Raw genomic sequence first — 24,394 nt, 5'->3', positions numbered from 1 at the left:
GAGCAGGATCCCCCCTTTCCCTCCCTCTCTCTCCACATTAAAAAATGGCCTTGTGCCTAATTTGCTCAGTGGGGAAGCAAATAAATACTGTCTCCTTTGGCAGAAGTATCCTAATATGGGCATTAATATTTCTTGACCAGGAGAGGTATACACACATATGGCCTTTATATTTCTTTGGTGATTGGTAGTTGTACACACACACACGAACGCTACTACTTTATATATATATATATATATATATATATATATATATATATATATATATATATATATATATATATACAGAGAAAGAGCACTGGTGATGTTTTAGTCAAGATTCCAAACCTGGCGTCGTTTACCAAGCGAGTTGATTGATTACACTGTACATCAACATCATGTTTTCCATGCACGTCACGTTTAAACAGCTGCTCGCGTTCTTACTTATTCCATTGTCAGAGAGGTTGGTTGTTCGTTTCAAATCCCAGAGGACAATAAATGTATAGTTTTATTTTTCCTGATGTGACAAGTGATAATTTAAAAACTAATATTAAGTTTTGCTGTAGCTAATTAAAAAGTTAGAAAACAAACCGCAAGGATTTCAATAATAAATGATGGAAGGTCATTCACGCAAACAATCTCCAATCAAAGTAAGACGTTTGAGAGATTATAGTTTAACAACTGAAATAAATTTCGAATCTGTTTTTTTTTTTTTGTAATCTACATAACTGAAAAAATATAGACAGATATAAATTAAAAAAAAGAAATTTCATTTTTCAAGAAAACTTTGAATAAGTGTTAGTGCAGAAACACTTCAGAAATGGGTTCCGCATAGACTCGATCATTTTTTCTCAAACCGGTCATTATTTTCTGAACATAAGGACTATGTGATCGAAAATTTTGCGTATTATGCCATGGACGTTTATCACACGAACGTTTATTACTCGTAACAATTACCCATAAATATTGTTTTAGAATGGGAGGATGGCACCGTTAGAACTGAAAATACTTTCTTGACTTTTATACAAAAAAGGTAATTTCTTCGATGTAATTTAATAAAACAATTCCAAGCTTCGTGTTATCTAAAAGTGTAGCCAAGGGGAGATAACTAGTATTGTCTTGATTGTGTATTCTAATATAATGCAAAATTAATCTGCAGCATAGCGACCCGATCGCTTAAAAACTGATACCTTAATAAATAACACTGGAAAAATACCGATATCTTTTTTATAGTTTGCAAAATGTCTGACGTTTATTTACGCCATAATCATGAGTGTTGTTACCATCGGAACAGCCGTACAAATCTCCAATGACATACAACAAAACCAAGGTAAGTTTGAGTCTCTTTATATTACCTAAGTTTTATAAAATCTCTTCATTACTAATATCTTCCTTTAAAACATTTAGTTCTAACATTATCTACTTATAAATATCATCAATTCTAATATATTACATTTTAAATATATTCAGTTCGAATGTTATCTCTTTTTAAACATATTTCCTTCAAATTTGATCTCCCCTTAAAAATATTCAGTACAAATATGATCTACTTTTAAAAATATTCAGTTCAAATTTGATCTCCCTGTAAAAATATTCAGTTCAAATATGATCTCCCTTTAAAAATATTCAGTTCAAATATGATCTCCCTTTAAAAATATTCAGTTCAAATATGATCTCCCTTTAAAAATATTCAGTTAAAATATGATCTCCCCTTAAAAATATTCAGTTCAAATATGATCTCCTTTTAAAAATATTCAGTTCAAATTTGATCTCCCTGTAAAAATATTCAGTTCAAGTATGATCTCCCCTTAAAAATATTCAGTTCAAGTATGATCTCCCCTTAAAAATATTCAGTTCAAATTTGATCACCCTGTAAAAATATTCAGTTCAAATATGATCTCCCTTTAAAAATATTCAGTTCAAATTTTATCTCCCTTTAAAAATACTCAGTTCAAATATGATCTCCCTTTTAAAATATTCAGTTCAAATATGATCTCCCTTTAAAAATATTCAGTTCAAATATGATCTCCCCTTAAAATATTCAGTTCAAATATGATCTCCCTTTAAAAATATTCAGTTCAAATATGATCTTCCATTAAAAATATTCAGTTCAAATATGATCTCCCCTTAAAAATATTCACTTCAAATATGATCTCCCTTTAAAAATATTTAGTTCAAATATGATCTCCTCTTAAAAATATTCAGTTCAAATATGATCTCACTTTAAAAATATTCAGTTCAAATATGATCTCTCCTTAAAAATATTCAGTTCAAGTATGATCTCCCTTTAAAAATATTCAGCTCAAATATGATCTCCCCTTAAAAATATTCAGTTCAAATTTGATCTCCCTGTAAAACTAAAATCTCTTCATTACTAATATCTTCCTTTAAAACATTTAGTTCTAACATTATCTACTTATAAATATCATCAATTCTAATATATTACATTTTAAATATATTCAGTTCGAATGTAATCTCTTTTTAAACATATTTCCTTCAAATTTGATCTCCCCTTAAAAATATTCAGTACAAATATGATCTACTTTTAAAAATATTCAGTTCAAATTTGATCTACCTGTAAAAATATTCAGTTCAAATATAATCTCCCTTTAAAAATATTCAGTTCAAATATGATCTCCCCTTAAAAATATTCAGTTCAAATATGATCTCCCTTTAAAAATATTTAGTTCAAATATGATCTCCCCTTAAAAATATTCAGTTCAAATATGATCTCCCTTTAAAAATATTAAGTTCAAATATGATCTCCCTTTAAAAATATTCAGTTCAAATATGATCTCCCCTTAAAAATATTCAGCTCAAATATGATCTCCCTTTAAAAATATTCAGTTCAAACTTGATCTCCCTTTAAAAATATTCAGTTCAAATATGATCTCCCTTTAAAAATATTCAGTTAAAATATGATCTCCCCTTAAAAATATTCACTTCAAATATGATCTCCTTTTAAAAATATTCAGTTCAAATTTGATCTCCCTGTAAAAATATTCAGTTCAAGTATGATCTCCCTTTAAAAATATTCAGTTTAAATAGGATCTCCCCTTAAAAATATTCAGTCCAAATTTAATCTCCCTGTAAAAATATTCAGTTCAAATATGATCTCCCTTTAAAAATATTCAGTTCAAATTTGATCTCCCTTTAAAAATAGTCAGTTAAAATATGATCTCCCTTTAAAAATATTCAGTTCAAGTATGATCTCCCTTTAAAAATATTCAGTTCAAATATGATCCACCCTTAAAAATATTCAGTTCAAATATGATCTCCCTTTAAAAATATTCAGTTCAAATATGATCTCCCCTTAAAAATATTCAGTTCAAATATGATCTCCCTTTAAAAATATTTAGTTCAAATATGATCTCCTCTTAAAAATATTCAGTTCACATATGATCTCCCTTTAAAAATATTCAGTTCAAATATGATCTCCCTTTAAAAATATTCAGTTCAAATTTGATCTCCCCTTTAAAATATTCAGTTCAAATATGATCTCCCTTTAAAAATATTCAGTTCAAATATGATCTTCCTTTAAAAATATTCAGTTCAAATATGATCTCCCTTTAAAAATATTCAGTTCAAATATGATCTCCCTTTTAAAATATTCAGTTCAAATATGATCTCCCTTTAAAAATATTCAGTTCAAATATGATCTCCCTTTAAAAATATTCAGTTCAAATATGATCTCCCTTTAAAAATATTCAGTTCAAATATGATCTCCCCTTAAAAATATTCAGTTCAAATATGATCTCCCTTTAAAAATATTCAGTTCGAATATGATCTCCCTTTAAAAATATTCAGTTCAAATATGATCCGCCCTTAACAATATTCAGTTCAAATATGATCTCCCTTTAAAAATATTCAGTTCAAATATGATCTCCCCTTAAAAATATTCAGTTCAAATATGATCTCCCTTTAAAAATATTCAGTTAAAATATGATCTCCTCTTAAAAATATTCAGTTCACATATGATCTCCCTTTAAAAATATTCAGTTCAAATATGATCTCCCTTTAAAAATATTCAGTTCAAATTTGATCTCCCCTTTAAAATATTCAGTTCAAATATGATCTCCCTTTAAAAATATTCAGTTCAAATATGATATCCCTTTAAAAATATTCAGTTCAAATATGATCGTCCTTTAAAAATATTCAGTTCAAATTTGATCTCCCTTTAAAAATATTCAGTTCAAATATGATCTCCCCTTAAAAATATTCAGTTCAAATATGATCTCCCTTTAAAAATATTTAGTTCAAATATGATCTCCTCTTAAAAATATTCAGTTCACATATGATCTCCCTTTAAAAATATTCAGTTCAAATATGATCTCCCTTTAAAAATATTCAGTTCAAATTTGATCTCCCCTTTAAAATATTCAGTTCAAATATGATCTCCCTTTAAAAATATTCAGTTCAAATATGATCTTCCTTTAAAAATATTCAGTTCAAATTTGATCTCCCTTTAAAAATATTCAGTTCAAATATGATCTCCCTTTTAAAATATTCAGTTCAAATATGATCTCCCTTTAAAAATATTCAGTTCAAATATGATCTCCCTTTAAAAATATTCAGTTCAAATATGATCTCCCTTTAAAAATATTCAGTTCAAATATGATCTCCCCTTAAAAATATTTAGTTCAAATATGATCTCCCTTTAAAAATATTCAGTTCGAATATGATCTCCCTTTAAAAATATTCAGTTCAAATATGATCCGCCCTTAAAAATATTCAGTTCAAATATGATCTCCCTTTAAAAATATTCAGTTCAAATATGATCTCCCCTTAAAAATATTCAGTTCAAATATGATCTCCCTTTAAAAATATTCAGTTAAAATATGATCTCCTCTTAAAAATATTCAGTTCACATATGATCTCCCTTTAAAAATATTCAGTTCAAATATGATCCCCCTTTAAAAATATTCAGTTCAAATTTGATATCCCCTTTAAAATATTCAGTTCAAATATGATCTCCCTTTAAAAATATTCAGTTCAAATATGATATCCCTTTAAAAATATTCAGTTCAAATATGATCTTCCTTTAAAAATATTCAGTTCAAATTTGATCTCCCTTTAAAAATATTCAGTTCAAATATGATCTCCCTTTTAAAATATTCAGTTCAAATATGATCTCCCTTTAAAAATATTCAGTTCAAATATGATCTCCCTTTAAAAATATTCAGTTCAAATATGATCTCCCTTTAAAAATATTCAGTTCAAATATGATCTCCCCTTAAAAATATTCAGTTCAAATATGATCTCCCTTTAAAAATATTCAGTTCGAATATGATCTCCCTTTAAAAATATTCAGTTCAAATATGATCCGCCCTTAAAAATATTCAGTTCAAATATGATCTCCCTTTAAAAATATTCAGTTCAAATATGATCTCCCCTTAAAAATATTCAGTTCAAATATGATCTCCCTTTAAAAATATTTAGTTCAAATATGATCTCCTCTTAAAAATATTCAGTTCACATATGATCTCCCTTTAAAAATATTCAGTTCAAATATGGTCTCCCTTTAAAAATATTCAGTTCAAATTTGATCTCCCCTTTTAAATATTCAGTTCAAATATGATCTCCCTTTAAAAATATTCAGTTCAAATATGATATCCCTTTAAAAATATTCAGTTCAAATATGATCGTCCTTTAAAAATATTCAGTTCAAATTTGATCTCCCTTTAAAAATATTCAGTTCAAATATGATCTCCCTTTAAAAATATTCAGTTCAAATATGATCTCCCTTTAAAAATATTCAGTTCAAATATGATCCCTTTAAAAATATTCAGTTCAAATATGATCTCCCTTTAAAAATATTCAGTTCGAATATGATATCCCTTTAAAAATATTCAGTTCAAATATCATCTCCCTTTAAAAATATTCAGTTCAAATATGATATCCTTTTAAAAATATTCAGTTCAAATATGATCTCCCTTTAAAAATATTCAGTTCGAATATAAAACTGTGCAACAAAGTTCTGGTTAAAAAAGTACATGCTACATAAGTCCTGTTTCGATGTAAGGAGAATATCCTGATACGAAATCTGACCTTTATTTCCATAGATTAGGCGCCATTTTTATGTACTATGAATTATATTCTATTATTATTGGTTATGAACGAAAAACACAGAATTGTCAGTTTAACCAACAGTTGTCTCCTTAACCCTCTTGTGTTAAGTGTCATCATCCCTTTTTTATATTCCAGCAGTAGTCTGCCAGCATACCAAGGCTCCATTTTCTATGAAAACGTTTTTCCATCACTGAAATAATTTCTTGTCATGTTAATCACTCACATCGATTCGCCACAAAATCATCGAAAGTGACAATTTTACAAAATACTGAACCTAATTCAACAACAAAGACCAGAAATGGATTTTCCATGTCATTACGCATACAGAAGTAGTCTCAGATATCATGCATTTTTTTTTTTGTGTTGCAAAGTATTATCTTCCATAAAAATGTTCACTTCTAAATGTTATCGGGGTTTGTTTGAAATCCGTACAACTTCAGTGTATCTCCAGAATAGATGTAAACACAAAACAAAGCCTCTTGCACTTAAAAAAATTTTTTTTTTTACACAGTGATCACCACTTATCAAGGCCCGGAAGCCACTCAGGGATAAGGGTTATTGCATGTACATTACGTTAGTGTGGAGATTTGATGAAGTGTTTACTTAAGGGGGCGGTTCATTAGGAATTTGTTAACATTGGACTTGAAGACACCCAAGTTGTAGTCCGGTGGGAAGCAGGCAGACGGAACAGAGTTCCACAGGCGTGCAGTTCTAAGAAAGAAGCTTTGTTCATGGAATCCGCGTTTTGATTTAGGCACAGCTATAGAGTGGGGGAAATTTTTCACAGTGGATTCAGCTAGACGGGTGTTTTTGTGAAAGATTGGCGAGGGGGGACCAGAGATTGGAGTTCAGACGAGCACCTGCCATGGAAATAACGATAAAACAAGGATAGGCTCGCAACGTCTCTTCTGTGGGAGAGAGGTTGCAGGGCAGAGAAAAGGGCACCCCCCACCAAGCCACGAAGTCTATTTTGTACTCTGTCAAGGCAGGATAGGCTGTTTTAGCAGCTCCTGCCCAGATATGGCAACAGAAATTAATTGCTTGAAAATATATTTTATTTTCTAGTGACAACGCTGGCAGCATGAAGGGTGGCAAGGTGGTGTGTGTGTGTGTGTGCAAAACGACAGATATTCTGTAGGGGTTAGATACATCTGCAACGTGTCCAAATGCATATGTAGATGTGTACCGTTCTTCGAAATAGTCATCGATGACATATCATCCTTAAGTCGTTTCAATTAAGTGCTTCCATTACGAAACACATTTTCTCGCATTTCACACACGTGATGACGTCACACGTTATCCACAAGAACATGAACAAAACAGAACAGCAGTCGAACAATTTCCATTTTTGAATTATTTGGATTCATCGAACGACTGTTCTTAACTTGAGTGTAATTGCTACGTTTTGGTTGATGTAACTTTCAACCTTCTTCAGGTGTATCTTTGTCGAACTCAGGAATTTGGACGGAATTTCGAACGGAACCCTTTATTTACTTCTCGGGAGTAGCATGCTCTCGTTCCATCAGCCACAACTAGATAGAAGTCCGAAGTAATTCGCAATTGTATTTTGTATTAACCACACTTAAGATGAAAACAATAGTCTGACTTCAAATAATACGAATAACGGATCCTCATTTCAAAAATTCAGAAACCCAATATCAATTGAAAATCATGGAGACTGACAGCACTAAACCTTTTCTTACAATTTTCTTGACAAAAAAACAAAACAAAAACAAATGAAAGAAAGAAAATTTAGAGAAAAAATACTTGAAAACAATATGTTTTTGCTTCTTTGAATCTTTTTTTATAAACCTTTCAAATATAATCTTTTTTTATAAACCTTTCAAATATAATTTTTTTATAAACCTTTCAAAGACAAAAAATTATTTTCAAAGACAAAAAATACATAATTTAAAAAAAAAAAAAACCCAAAAAACTTTTGCTTGCTAATTATCTATCAAAAAAGAAAACTGTACAAAGGATACAAAAAGTGGTTATATGCCTGCATTAAAAAAATATCTTCCATGAAACATTAAATACATAATAAAACAAAGTTACGATCGTTTTTTTTTTTTTAATTTAATTTTTTTTACTTCTACGATTTACATTTATTTTACTATTTTTCTGTTTCGTACTATTGTTAAGATTTGATAATCGACGATGCTCGTCATAATCCGGCGGAGGACGTCATATCCGGGAAAAAGCCGAGCGGACGCGTAGACACGTCCGGTTCAAAATCTGCAAAGATATCGTTATGTCAATTCTTATTTGGTAGTTTATGTCGCTAATATACAAATTTTCTTTTCAACGAGCGTGTGAGTCGACGGACAATTTACTGTCTCTCTTATTACTGACCTCTTTTTATTGCCATCACCGATAGCTTAGAGACGGTGGAATCGATGTTTCTTACTTAGTTAATCCTCACCTTATGTCAGGTTGATCACTTCGTTGAATAATGCAAATCGTATGCTTGAAGGAGAGTTTGTTTGTGAGTGCGATCCACACGAGTTAAGTAGATTAGATGATTAGATTGATGAGTTACCCCATCTTTCATCGTCATGAAAAAAAGATCCAAGGAAAAGGCTTTTATTTTTCTATTTGCATTTTAAAATTAGGTGTCGTTTATTCAAGCCGATTCTTATTTGAATCGAATAGTATTGGGTCAAATGGTCAAGGTCAAGGTCGTTTCACGCAACGGGATAACATCTATTAGGACCAATTTTTTCATCATCTTGGTTGTTATTTTTATTTACTTGCTTTCTAGGAGATTAGGCATAAGGTCACGTGTAGATTTGATTAAAGAGTTTTTGTGGAGCAAATTGGATTCGAACTCGGTGCATCCTAACTTTCAGTCCGTGTCGTTAACTACCTATCCACTGCCACCCCTTCACTTAGGTTGCAATATTCATAACACTTCGGCCGATGAAACCTTCGACCTTCTTCAAGTCTAGCTTTTAAATTTGAGAACCTCCTAGTTCAACTTAAGAATTTTAGGGTTAGGGTAATGATTCTATGACATAATTCGCAAGATCACCAAAGGTAAGCAACGTGAAGCCTGGCAAGTATCAGATGGGTGACCATTTAGGAATGTTAGAAGCTGTATGTCATCATCGGTATATACATGCGGCTAAGGACCACTTGTGAATTTGATATTCCCAGTAAACTTTCTGCTTTGGAAGAATCCGGCAAATCCCGACGAAAGTTAATCTCACACCAGGTATTACCTGTTTGGGTTAGAAGAAAAAAATTATTTCGAACTCTCAATGCTCTCCTGTAAATTTCGTAATAAGCGGTTAGAGATACAAGGTCACCAGTCACCCGTGCGTGAAATATTGTTCCCACATCTGAGTTGATGCATCTACCACTAGTCTTTTCCTCTTGGATAGGGTAAAAATAGAATTTTCAGCCTAATAGGCCCCACTTTGTCAACTCAGCTCCAAACCCTGTCTCATTGCCGCAATGTTGGATCTCTGTGCTTATTTTACAAATATTTTAATGGAATTCTGATGAACTCGTTATACTTGTGCCCTCTCGAAGTACATATCACCGACAAACCTACTTAGAAACAAATCACACCCCTTCACTGATGAGGTCCCTAAATACTAGAAAGCATTTTACTTTAATAGTTTCTTCCATCGAACAGCTCGAATTTGGAATTCCTTTCCTGTTACCCGCTTTCCTGACTGTACTGATATACAAACATTTAAATGTAAAGTAAATCAGCATCTTGTTTATGCTCCCTAGGCATGATCCCAAATAGCAGCCTCTTATGTCCAAGTGGCGATATACCTTGCTAAGGGTGAATGTGATTAAAATAAAAAAGAAACGTTAATTTTTGTCGTAACGTTGTACTTGTCTTTGGATATATATCTATTTTTTTTCAGGTGTGTCTGATGATTTGCCACTCTCCATCAGCGACCTTTACTTATTTGGTTTAATGGCAATATTCGTTCTGACTTCGCTCTTCCACCTTCCTGAAATATCCAGCCTTTTCAACGGCATCTGGTACTTGCTGTGTATACCGTCCGGTTACCTTGTGCTCATCATTTACAGCGTATGCAACATAACCGACAGATCATGGGGTAAGTTATAGAGGAGATACGACTTATCTATATACTTCTAAAACTTTGTGCGTCTTTCTTGTTCCTTTGCACATAGATGATATCATGTAGTGTTATATATATATATATATATATATATATATATATATATATATATATATATATATATATATATATATATACATATATATATATATAACAAGAAGAATAATGAATTAAACATATAAATGAATCCCTAAAACGAAAGCTTTACCAGTTTCGTTTGCATCAACGAACGTCTTCAGAAAAATTAAATTCGTTGAAATAACGTCAACGCACAACTGGATGTTTTGTGCCCGTGTGTATTTAGAAAAAAAAACTCTGCTTTCAATAAATACTTAAAAATAGTAAAAACGAGGAATAAAATAAAAGAAAAAAATGAAACATAAATCTGCAAATAGTTACGAACGTGACAAAAAATATTCCGTTGTGCGTCTTGGATATTTTTTTGTGTTTCGGTAAATTTCAAATCTTCCAATTTTCTGAGGATTTTCAATAACTAATCAGTAACTTGTGATTTATTCCTGTACTTAAACTAAATAAATATTCGAATATGTTATAATAAAAACATTAACAATCCTGAAATAATAAACAATAAGAATTAAATCATCGAACATTATACAGGCTGACCCCCCCCTAAAAACGGGCCCCAACTCTAATTAGGCCCCGTTTCTTAGTGTTTTGTCCGAATGAAATGAAAATTTTGTCATAACTAGTTTATTATATTCAAACATCACATCAAAACACTAGGGTCTTTGACCTTTTTTTCTCCGTTGACTGTAAAATGCCCAGAAAAAGAACTGAATGTCCTCTTCTTTATTTGGGTCACCCTGTACTAAATACGCATTAACTTTATTAAAATAATAAATTATCATATGATTAGTGTACTTTTAAATTATCATATGATTAGTGTACTTTTAAATTATCATATGATTAGTGTACTTTTAAATTATCATATGATTAGTGTACTTTTAAATTATCATATGATTAGTGTACTTTTAAACACAAATATGAGTCGAAATATGATTTATTCAAGATAAAAATAAAATAAAATAAAAATTGTACTAAACAATTTAACTAATTCGAGAAATGATTATTAATACTTGATTAAAAATATTTGTAGATAACAATTACAGATAGAAAAAGAAGTTAAATTAAAATAAATATTTCATTTCATTATTAAGAGATATAAATTAAAATAAAATTAAGTTAAATTAAAATTGCATAAAATATACAAAATAATTAATGAACATATGATAGATTGAAGTAAACTATATGTCGATAATAATCACAATAAAATATTATTAATACAAAAGAATAGCTTAAAGGATATCAAATACTGTATTATTACTTTAGAATTTATGGATAAAATATTAGATAAATTAAGTATGTAGTCTAATTTCAATATATTAGGACACAATTAAAATAATAAAAATTGAGATATATTTGGATTCAATAAATTAAAATAGATGAATTATAATTATGGAATGATAAATAATAGTTATACCAGCTAATCATGCATTTAAATATTGTAATTTAACTTAGATTATTGATAAATTAAATTCAAAAATATATATTAATTTATATTGAACTTGTTTAAATGTTAATATTAGTTTATTTAGATAAATAAGATAATGAATTTATAATACAAAGTGGATAAATAAATAAATAAAATATGATAAAATGACAATAAAACTGGATAAATATATTATTTGTTGATATAATTACAAATAAAACCTTTTAATACAACTAGGTTTGATAAAGGAAAACAACTCATTTAAATATAAAAGTGAATTCATGATCGTTAACTGCTTAAATAATTACAATAAAATATTGTAAAGGGAAATTTTATATTAAAAAAAAGTAAAATTACTGAAAAATAATTAAATGACAACAAACAAATTATAATTCATATAATAATAACTTTAATTAAAATTGTAATAAAACTGAATTGTATATGGATATAAAATTTAGATAAATTCAACCGGAAATAAAATACATATATTTTGTAATTAGTTTCGTATAAAATTAAATTAACATATATACATATGCTATATATATATTACAATTATTAATATTATCTAAGTAAATATATATAGATTAATTATTAATAATGAATTAATAAAATACTAAATAGAATAGTTTTTAGTAGTGCATATCAAAATTAATATAATTTATAAACACAGAAATTTAAATTTTAGTATTTTTACTTGAAAATTTAAAATGACGTCATAAAATATAAAATAAAAGGTAATTGCAACTTCTCTTTCAATTATTGAGATTGTCGGACCGACTTCCTCATCTTGGTTGTTAGAGTCACAACGTTTCGGCCGTGGTTCTAGACGTTGTATCAAAGTTTACAGTTATCCAAAGGTGCTGAGTTCAATCCTGAACGAAGGCAGTGAAAAGTAACATTCAAAACAGAGAATCAGCAACTATGTCCCAGAGCCTAGCTGGAGTCTGAACACGGTACCCCCGTAATAATGATAAAGGGTTGGGTTCGAGACTCCTAAAAAACGTTTCCCAGTTCGATACAAAACAGCTGATGAAGGCCGGAAGGCAAAACGACCGAAACGTTGTGACTCTAACAACCAAGATGAGGAAGTCAGTCCGACAATCTCAATCAATGAAAACACCTCATCTCAAAAATACAGACAATTACTTCTCTTTCAATTTTTGGATTTGGTTATCATGCATTTCATTTTCTTTTGGTGGATTTTTAGTAGCTATTTCTTCTGATGAGTTAAGGGCAGAATAGATTCATTGTTCGATATCATAATTAAGTGAATGATTTTGTTCTACGAAACAGTTGCTATGAAGAATTGTGAATGTCAACGTAATTAAAGGAATAAAGATGGACAACATCATGACATTTGGAATATAGACTTTTGTTATTTGTTATATATATATATATATATATATATATATATATATATATATATATATATATATATATATATATATAACTACTTCATTTATTCACATAAATTTAATATACGAAAGTATAGATTTATGCGTAAACTTTAAGTATTTACTTCAAAAGTGCTCAATACGTAGGTAGAGCTAGTTAGTAATATATAAAATATATATGGCGATTAAGCTACACTAAATATTCTGCGTTTATATATATATGTATATATATATATATATATATATATATATATATATATATATAAATGACAAAAGTCTATATTCCAAATTTCATATCCAAAACACTGAATATTCTGCGTTTATATATATATATATATATATATATATATATATATATATATATATATATATATATATATAAATGACAAAAATCTTTATTCCAAATTTCATAATATGCAAAACATTTATATTCTTATCAGTTTTTACAAATGTGTTTAATGAATTCAGACTTACTATCCACGCTTCTAAATATCGTATCATATCTAGTTATATAATTTTATATATATATATATGTGGGTATGCGTTTATATTGTATATATATATATGCATGTATATTATAATACGTATATATATATATATATATATATATATATATATATAGTAATTTATAAAATATATATGGCGATTAAGCTACACTGAATATTCTGCGTTTCATCCAACTATAGGATTCGTCATGACTATATATATATATATATATATATATATATATATATATATATATATATATAGTCATCCACATACAGTACTGTTTCGCAGCTAGACACGCAACTATCTTAAGCCAGGATTGAAACCCGACCGTCTGTACGACAGTCAAGGCTCCTAACCATTACGCTATTGGCGGCTGCTGAGCGTGTAGTGAGTTTAACGATGTTTTAACATCGTCCGAAATACCTCCGGTCGATTTGTTTACACAGAGCGTCGATTATATGCTAATGGTAATTTGTGTATCACTTCTCAATATGCTCAACTCAAGATGAGGAGCATTATAGCCATCCACATACAGTACTGTTTCGCTGTTTCACAGCTCATCAGTGCGGCTAGACACACACACACGCGTGCACACACACACACACACACACACACACACACACACACACACACACACACACACACACACACACACACATATATACAAGCAAAAGTACCTGTTGTTGACTGGGTTCAAAAACAGCCTACAGAAAATGGACTCTGATTTATGAAAGTATGATAGGTTATGAAAAGGAAGGGTTGTAAAGAGATAGCTTCGAATTTGGGAGTATCAAAACCAAAGCAAAATATGATGAAAGTAAAAATAAAATAGATAAGCCCCATAATTTATTATAGCATACCTGTTCACACTGAAACACTTATCACAATATTCTGTGGATCTATATAAAAAACCTTGTTAAACTTTGTGACATATTTCCATTCTATGGAGGTCAGGCGCGAACGAACACCCATAATTTTATTATACCATATTTCTTCAAACTGAAACATAATTATCAAAGTCTACTTACACAGATAGATATAAGAAGTCTTTTAATTTTTACATTTTTTATTTCCATACTTTGTGGACCAGGCGCAAACGCAGACCCCACAATTTTAATGAACCACCGTTCTGCCAGATCAAACATACCCATTCCTGTGTCTCGATACATCTTCTATCATTATATGTAATCAGTTTTTTAAAATAGTCAACCATATAGAAACCTATTCGTGACCACACACACACACACACACACACACACACACACACACACACACACACACACACACACACACACACACACACATTCAGCTTTATATTATAGATATATATATCCAGGGTGACTAAAAAAAACAGAGGACATTCAATTGTTTTTCTGAGCATTTTACAGTCAACGGAGAAAAAAAGGTCAAAGACCCTAATGTTTTGATGTGATGTTTTGAATATAATAAACTAGTTATGACAAAAGTTTCATTTCATTCGAACAAAACACTAAGAAACGGGGCCTAATTAGAGTTGGGGCCCTTTTATTTGGTCACCCTGTATATACACGTATTATAATATACATGAATATATATATATATATATATATATATATATATATATATATATATATATATATATATATATATATATATATATTATACAATCACATGCCCCCCATAAAACTAGATATGATACGATATTTAAAAGCGTGGAGAGTAAGTTCATTACACAAATTAGTAAGTAAAATAGTGAAATAAGTAAAAAACAAGACAGAGAAAAATAATAAAAGGTGTTTGGTATGGCATTTTTGTGAAGTACTATTTAATCGTTGCTCGTCAAATAAGGTTGTCCAAATATTGGAATAACCAATTTATGCATATATATAATCTGAGGTTATTTTTTTTTCAGAGGTTAAGTAACCAATAAAGTTTAACGAGGTTAAAGCAAGAGTGCTCAATACAAAAAGTAGAGTAAGATATATACTTTATTTGTTTTTATATAAGCAATAAAACATTTCTACACAGTTATAAGCATATTTCGGTCAGCTAATTACTAGTAATTAAAGACCTCTTCAGGCGATACAGTTTATACGAAAGCAAACTTTGCTTTCGTATAAGCTTATGTAAAAACATATAATCTATCTATCTATCTATCTATCTCTCTCTCTCTCTCTCTCTCTCTCTCTCTCTCTCTATATATATATATATATATATATATATATATATATATATATATATATATATATATTATTTGTTTTTGAGAGGGGGGAGGGGAGGGAAAGAGAGAATAAAATAGAGGTATTTCAGGAAACGTTAATTTTTCTTCATCATCTCTTCTTTCTCCTAAAACTTGCTCTTACTAACTTGTATCCCCTCCTTAGGGTAGGGGCAATGTAGCATATGTTCATGATACCATCCTTCTAAATATTACGTATACTTTTGGGGGAGGGGAGTGCGGTCCAATATTTGTTAATCTGTTATGAGATTATCTCCTGAAGTATTACCTCCTCGTTTAGACAGTTAGTGTTAGGATTTCAGATAAGAGGCAGGGTAGTTTATGTCTGGTTCCCTCGATATATCTTGCAGTAAAATAAAAATAAAAGAAGTTATGTTTTATTTATTTTTTTCTAATTTTCATATATACAAAACTATCCTAAACAATTCAAAGCAAGTGATGAACTCTGGGGACACAAATATAAATATATTGTAGAATTAAGAGAAACTGACCTATTGGATTAATTGCGACCAATTTAAACATTCGTTTATATGTGTCGACATACTAATTAACATATGTAACAGACGAGCACAAAAGAACTATTATAAGCGTTTACGAAAACCTCCTTATCTTCCACATGTTAGACTTCAATCATAGATTCAATTTTACTCAAGTCGTATTAATAAGCGTTTAAATAGAATGACCAATGTTATTTAATACTAATTTTTGTTTGAAATAATATTCATTGTTTTGATTACACATTTGAAATCTTACTATCATTATTTTTTCCACCGTTCAGTTTAATGTATCAACAAGTTTTCTAAATTCTTATTCTTTGATTCTGAAAGGAACGCGTGAGGAACACAGCTCTTCTTCCGCGGCCAACAGAACTCCTTGGTATAAAGAACTTTGGGACAACCTAAAAGATGTTTGCCCGTAAGTTCAATTTTTTCCTGGTTATTTTGGAAATTTGGAAATGTATTTTTCGTTGGAAACTGTTTTGTCAAATGGCAAAAATGACAGATTAATCTTATGATGTAGTTCATTAGCTTCAATGGTCAGATAATCAAATCATATTTCTTAAATTATGGTCACGTGTTTGCAATAACGACAAAGACTCACAATGCCATCTGTGTTCCACATTGTATTTTTACACTCCAATTCACCTTAAGCGAAGCATACTGAGACATAAAGTGCCACTGTAAATTAGTGGCATCTTAAATGGGGAGTTGTGTAGCGCGATGTTTATTCAGATTCCATTGAAATTTCTCCATGTTGATACAACCAGATAAAATAGGGAGCAGAAAGGGATTTCCAGAGGAAAGCAGCTTGAGAAAATAAACTATTAGAGTGGAAAGCCTTTCGGTATCTGGGTAGATGCTTATTCACATTATATTTAAATATTTCCATGTAGCTGCAGATAGTCTTTTTAAATCTATTTTAATGAGTCTGGTTACTCTTATAATTACTGGAATTATAAAGATTTTCTAATGATTCCAGTTTTCCACCTATGCATTGAATTAAAATGATTTTACTTTCGAGTTCGTTATTTTTCTTGTATGCTGACTGACATTTTGACACACTTTTAAAATGTTGCGGTATTTGATACAAAATATTTAATGTTTAGGATGTTGGTTCTTTAATGCATTTTACGTAATTTCTGTACGAATACTACTTTTAAAACATGTAAGCTTAAAAATAAAGATGAAACAAAATAAATACATTTTTTTCATGGGTTCCAACTTGATCAGAACGATTCTAAAACAGACGAAAATATCAAGAGAATATGGAGAGAATGGTTGACAAACGATCGGAGGGCCGGAAAGTTGTATTAGAAAGTCGGTATTTGTAATGAAAAAAAAAAAAAAAGAGTGGCCATGCACGCTGTGCAATTAAACTTTGAAAAGGAATTGTTGAACAAAATCCACTTCAAATGTCATAAAGATGTTTTGAGTACATAATGTTACTAATTTCAAAAGCAAGATAGCAGTGAATACGGTGCTCACTATATATAGTTCTCTGTAATAGTATATCCACATATGACAGCAAAGTGTAAAATATTCTATTACGACAGCAGCGTTTGCACACAGTGAGTGTCATCACCATAATTTCAAATACTACATTTACATATATATATATATATTCATTAACAACAACGATTATTATAATTATTGTAATTATTATTAATGGCACACAAGGAGATTTCACACAGGTTATCAATGTGGTGTTCCCTGGAAGCTGAGTGATAATAAGTCTCCCCAGATTTCCAGTAGTCTCCACCTCTTTCGATAGTATTTGCAAATAAATTTGCATTATCGCAACAGCTGCTTGCCATTGATTTCTTGTTGGCAGCGGCTGTTAGTCTTCACTAGAATTTGAGTGGCAATAAGCCTCCCCAAGGTCCCAGTTCTGTTTGTACTTATCCAGCGGATATCTGGTCAGTGCTCTCTCCTCGGTCTTTCCTTCCTTCTTGACTCTACTTGGCTGTTTGGTCTCACTTTTTTGGGGGGTGGGGAGAGGTTCAGTGATGTGGTAATGGAGTGTGTGGGTGGGGCTAGAGAACTTATAGATATACGACTTCAATGTTCTTGGTTCCATGTGGCGTTTCATGTTTTGCCTTTGCAACAGTTTGTCTGACTCACGATCATCATCATCATCATCATCATCATCATCATCATCATCATCATCATCATCATTATTTTTATTATTATTTGTACTCTATGAGTTTTCAGACAAGTTATCAGTAGATATTACTCACTGTCAACAACCGATGGTGTTCCCTGGAATCTGGGCGACAAAAATCTCCCCAGATTTCCAGTATCTTTATCTCTTTCAATAACATTTGCAAATGTTTTTGCTACTAGCAATGACAATTGGGTTTCACTAGAATTTGCCTCTCGTCATCATCATCATGTCAAATACTACACTTATATATAGATGTTCATTAGCACCAACGATTATTACAATTAGTTGTACTCAACATGAGTTCTCACAGAGGTCATCATCAGAGATTACTCACTGTCAACAACCGTTCTCTAGAATCTGAGTGACAACAAATCTCCCCAGGTTTTCAGTTTCTCTATCTTTTTCGATAACATTTGCTGCAAATGAGTTTGCGTTATCGCAACAGTCGTTTGCCATTGACTTCTTACTGGCAATGACCATTGGTCATTACTAGAATTTGGCGTTCGAACACTAAAATTAAATCGGTAACATGTCAAAGTCTGTATACATGTGTTCCACACGAAATCAATGAATAAATGTTCCATTTTTAAAATCGGTCATCATTTCTCGAACAACTTTATAACACGCAACATTTTTTGAGCAATTGCATTTAATTTTTTTTCTCTTCGAAGTTGCTTTAATAAATCAAGTTTGAAACATTCTTCCCAAGCTACACAAACTGATAAACCTGCGGACATTGAAGATGAAATTGAAAGCGGAAATTACGGAAGCCCGGATGTACAAGTTCCCATAGATCCAGGTAAAAATATATTTTATTCGATCATGTTTTCTATTTTGAATAAAATAATCCTCTGTACAACTCTTATCAGAAATATACCCGTAACAACTACATCGAACGCGGAATAGAAATTAGATCAGCTGGCTTAGTGGTTTGTAAAAGCTCGATTTCACGACCTCAACTTCATCGAAAGTGAAGTTATGCAATAGAATTTCGGCCATTCTGTGAGTCAATGAGCCACCGCAAACGAACGAAGCAAATTTTGTTCAGGTAACTTTCGGTGCACTTATTACTATGTATGGCCCATATAGAAGACACGTAAGAGCCCGAAGACAAATCGAAGTTAAATCAACCTAACAATAAAAAGCATCAATTCACAACGATTGACCTTCTCTGTTCCATTGGAAAATTTTATTAGCATTTTATTTTGCAGGTTACTTGGATTTGCCTTCTGATCCATTGGCTCCAAGACTTCAAATTGGAACATCTTACACGTGTTTCGTTGAATAGCGAAAGCCCGCCAAACAGCTCATCAGTGACAAAATATATTCATCGGAAAATAATTGGGAAGGAGATATTTAAAGTTCAAAAAACATAAAAAGTGAAAACACTTAGTCATTGAATTTAACCTACGCCATCTTTATTATTAAAAAAAGTGTATGAAATGTATGAAAGGAATTCTTACATTAGTTGTAAATTCTCTAATCTAAATGTTCGTAAGCTTTCATTTATATTTTTTATAATGCTGGTCCTTATCATTTTCTGATAAAAAGTATTTAGTTTTGAAACGCCATGGCCTAAAGAGGTTTTGCTCTTTTATTCTTTCCTTATTGATCTGATGATATAAAGTTATGTGTAACTATTATTCCTCATCTGTTATTTAATATATTTAGTTGCTCGATATTGAGCTTTATCTATCTTGCTAAGTTTGCTTTGTTAAAGATATATTCTTTTTTAGCTTCATTTTAATGTAATTAATATATATGCATATATCTATTTGTTTTCTTAGTATATATTTATATATGTAATGAGAAAATAGTGAATAATGCAACAATATTTCGAATGGCAACTGGTGAAGTAATTAGAGGTGATTTAAAAAAATATTGGAAACATTTTGTATTTGTATTTGCATATTTTGAAATAACAAATTTGTTTTTTTTCCCCCTTTTAAATAGAAAACAGTTGTTTTAACTTTGGTTACATGCCAGACCAATACATCCCGATACCAGTTGAACGATGGCTTGTTGGAGAATTGAAGGTGACTAAATGAATTCATAGTTGTTGTGAATCTTCTTTGTGTAATCGATGGAAAACAAATTATAACAACAATCGTGTCGATTATAACAAATAACCCGTGCTATTGAAACCTGAAAGATGACTAACCAACTAAACAAACTTTCTTTCTTTTTATCTTCTTTGTCTCTTTTGTCTTTCTTTTTAACTTTTTCTCTCTCTTTCTCTCTTTCTCATCCTCGCTCTCTCTATCTTTATTTTGCGCAATTATCTTTTTGTCGACATTCATGTTGTCGGAGTGCATAAAGCATTTAAACATATTGGTAGTGTTACACGATTCTAATGAAATTTATAAAATTTAACAGAAATTAAGGATAAATAAGTGTTTTATATATATATATATATATATATATATATATATATATATATATATAAAAGTGAAAGTGTCTGTCTGTTTGTGTGTCTGTGTGTGTACATTTTCCTAACTCTGTCAATTTTCAGTCTACAGACTCGAAATTTCATATACAGGGTACTGAAATTTGAGAAAATTGACGTGATCGGTTTTTGGCCAGAAATTTGGCTGTTAAGGGTTAAAGTTCAACGATTTGACCTTTGAGAACTCTACCAAACTCCTCCGACAATTTTGGGCCTACACACTTGAAATTTTAGATATGGGTTCATTGGACATGCATCTAACTTAATAACTCAATTTGAGCCCAAAACAATAAATTTTAAGGAGTCATTATAGGGGTCAAAATTAAAAAAAATTGACCGTCTTTTTTTGCTCAATATACACCTCCAAACACCCAGGCAACGCCGGGCACCCATGCTAGTATATCTATAAAAGTGAAAGTGTTTGTCTGTCTGTGTGGCTGTATGTCTGTGTGTGTACATTTACCTACACAATCTCTCTGTCAATTTTCAGTCTACAGACTTGAAATTTGATATACAGGATACTGAGATTTGGGAAAATCTTTGTAATTGGTTTTCGGCCAGAAATTTGGTTGTTAAGGGGTCAAAGTTCAACAATTTGACCTTTGAGAACTCTACCAAACTCCTTCGACAATTTTGGGTCTAAACACTTGAAATTTTAGATATAGGTTCATTGGACATGGATCTAACTTAATAACTCAATTTGAGCCCAAAACAGTAAATTTTAAGGGGTCATAATAGGCGTCAAAGTTAAAAAAATCGATCGGTTTTTTTTCTTGTTTTTTTTTTTTGCTCAGTATTATATACCTCCAAACACCCGGGCAACGACGCCGGGCACCCATGCTAGTATATCTATAAAGGTGAATGTTTCTGTGTGTGTGTGTGTGTGTGTGTGTGTGTGTGTGTGTCTGTGTCTGTGTCTGTGTGTACATTTTCCTACGCAATAACTCTCTCTGTCAATTTTAAGTCTGCAGACTCGAAATTTGATATACCGGGTACTGAGATTTGGGAAAATCTTTGTGATTAGTTTGCGAGCATGAAATGCAATATGGTTAAGCTTAAACATGGAAAAGTAAATGACTAGTTGTTAAAACTGAAAATGAAGAGAACAAGATATTCTAGTAAAAAATATCTAATAAATTTATAACTTAAAATATTGAATCATTAAGAATTGATTATATAATGTTATAAATTGAATTTAGAAAAAAACTGAATGCTACAATATTTTAAGTTATAAATTTATTATATTTTACTAGAATATCTTGTCCTTTTCTTTTCCAGTTTTAACAACTAGTCCTTTACTTTTCCATGTTTAAGCTTAACCATATAACTTTTCATGCTCGCATTTTTCTCTTGTTATCCATGATTTTCCAGGTTTCTAATAAATTCGCTTGTTTTTTTGTTTAATTTCAGTTTTATTTTTTGCCCCCACAAACACATATGTAATAACAATGTACGGCACTCGTCTGCTTTCAATAAAATCCCCTGAATTATCTCCCTTTCATGCTTTAATTCTCTTTGTTCCATTTGTTACTTCTATTTTCGAATTAGTAGCAACAGTAGTCACTAAAGCGACGTGGTTGCTATGGAAACCAGTTATAAAAAACGTCGCTCTCCTCCTTACCTATTTTTTATGATTTTAAACACCAGAAAATTCATTATAACTTTTGCTTTACTGAACAAAAATTGATTTTTGTTTTACAATATAGCTGAGAAGGTGATCTATAACTAATAATTGTTTGAAATTTGGTCGAAAAATGAGTGAGCGGTGAAGCTTTAAAGCAGTTCTAAATTACTAAAACTGCCACTTAGCCATATCATTCAAACACGGTGGTGTTTGAATGATATATGTATGTGACAGATTTTTAAAAAGTGAACTAATAGTAATTCTTAGAAATTATAAATAAAACAAACTTTAAAAAGTTAAATTTATTTAAACTGTTTGACAATAAAATTATTTATATTTTTTAGACAGAAATAGAACTTGATTTTATTTTTTAAGAGAAAAAGATTCCGAGGCGATCGCATTTTTTTTTTTTATTGTTTTGGTTATTGTTTTTATAAGTTACAAAAGAATCCTAAACCTGAAAAATGCGAATTAACGTCACACAAATACACACATGAATAACAATGATTATTATTAAGGAAATAAAAGCAATTCTGGTGAAGGCGTTCAAACAGCCTGAGATGTCTACGATGTACGTCCAATGCAAGAGAGTCGCCAAGACACAAATCCTATACACGTAGAGCTTAGTCCTCGAAGTGCTGCCTCGATTTGTTCAAACTTGTTTGACAAACTTGTTTGACAAACTATATAAAGGCGGCAGAGGTTTTCTGTATCTGAAGATCTATTTCTGCATCAAACATTTTTATTGAAACTTTGACAAGGAGTTGTGAAGATACACAAATGTATCTATCACACATAACGAACTGCCACAACCCCGAATATTAACTTAGCACATGCAAGTATGAACATAAGTTTCGTCTTTTTCAGACTTATTCTAAGAGCGAACACCGTGCAGGAAGCAGAAAATTGACTCATAATCAATTGTATACCTTCAGCTTTGTGGGTAACGAAGTCCACATCATCAGCAGGGAGAAGTTCTCGGCTTGGACCCTAAAAGATTTCTGACTTAAAAACGCTTCCTGTTGTTATAAATTGCAAAAGAAAACGTTTGTCACAATCCTAGAATGCATGCATAACCGCAAATAATATAGAGAAAAGCGTTGATACAGAAATGCAAACTCTGCTTTACCCCATTATCTATCCGAATATCTTCTCATCCTCCTTTAACTTTATTTATTTATAATAACTTACTAACCACCAATAGCTATGGCTAGAGATATTTTACCTGAGAGCACTTCGTTCAAGCTCCTTGGCTTAACGTTCGCAGGAAACATGAGTTGGAATAGATACATTGAGATCATTGCTAAGGCTGCTGAAAAGAAGGTGGGCTCTCTCTATCGTGCTAGAAAGTTACTTACGCCTGAAAGTATCCTGTATCTCTACAAAGCCACCATTCGCCCATGTATGGAGTACTGCTGTCACATTTGGGCTGGTGCATCTGCTATTAGTCTCTCGCTCCTGGACAGGGTCCAAAAGAGAGTCGTCAACCTAATAGGTCCTGAATTGTCATCTAAACTTCAACCCCTGTCTAACCGACGAAATGATGCATCCCTCTGCCTGTTTTACAAGTATTTTTTTTTACACAGTGATCACCACTTATCAAGGCCCGGGAGCCACTCAGGGATAAGGGTTATTGCAAGTACAGTACGTTAGTGTGGAGATTTGATGAAGTGTTTACTTAAGGGGGCGGTTCATTAGGAATTTGTTAACGTTGGACTTGAACACATCCAAGTTATAGTCCGGTGGGAAGCAGGCAGACGGAACAGAGTTCCACAGGCGTGCAGTTCTAAGAAAGAAGCTTTGTTCATGGAACCCGCGTTTTGATTTAGGCACAGATATAGAGTGGGGGAAATTTTTCACAGTGGATTCAGCTAGACGGGTGTTTTTTGTGAAAGATT

At 31.1% G+C, this 24,394-nt stretch overlaps 1 protein-coding gene across 1 annotated transcript in view; it reads left to right on the top strand.

Moving 5' to 3' along the window:
- Positions 1 to 24,394, top strand: part of LOC145241301 (uncharacterized) — a 262,494-nt gene that overhangs the window by 223,440 nt on the left and 14,660 nt on the right. Inside the window, exons 11-16 of the mRNA XM_080104065.1 lie at positions 598 to 626; positions 1,210 to 1,306; positions 9,930 to 10,127; positions 16,590 to 16,677; positions 19,098 to 19,225; positions 20,380 to 20,462. Of these exons, the coding sequence (XP_079960191.1) occupies positions 598 to 626; positions 1,210 to 1,306; positions 9,930 to 10,127; positions 16,590 to 16,677; positions 19,098 to 19,225; positions 20,380 to 20,462 (623 nt within the window). The remainder of the gene's footprint in view (positions 1 to 597; positions 627 to 1,209; positions 1,307 to 9,929; positions 10,128 to 16,589; positions 16,678 to 19,097; positions 19,226 to 20,379; positions 20,463 to 24,394) is intronic.

Source organism: Euprymna scolopes, chromosome 2 (assembly GCF_053919585.1).
Source record: "Euprymna scolopes isolate OS-2025 chromosome 2, ASM5391958v1, whole genome shotgun sequence".
Lineage (NCBI taxonomy): Eukaryota > Metazoa > Mollusca > Cephalopoda > Sepiida > Sepiolidae > Euprymna > Euprymna scolopes.
This window is presented reverse-complemented; position numbering and strand designations above follow the sequence as displayed.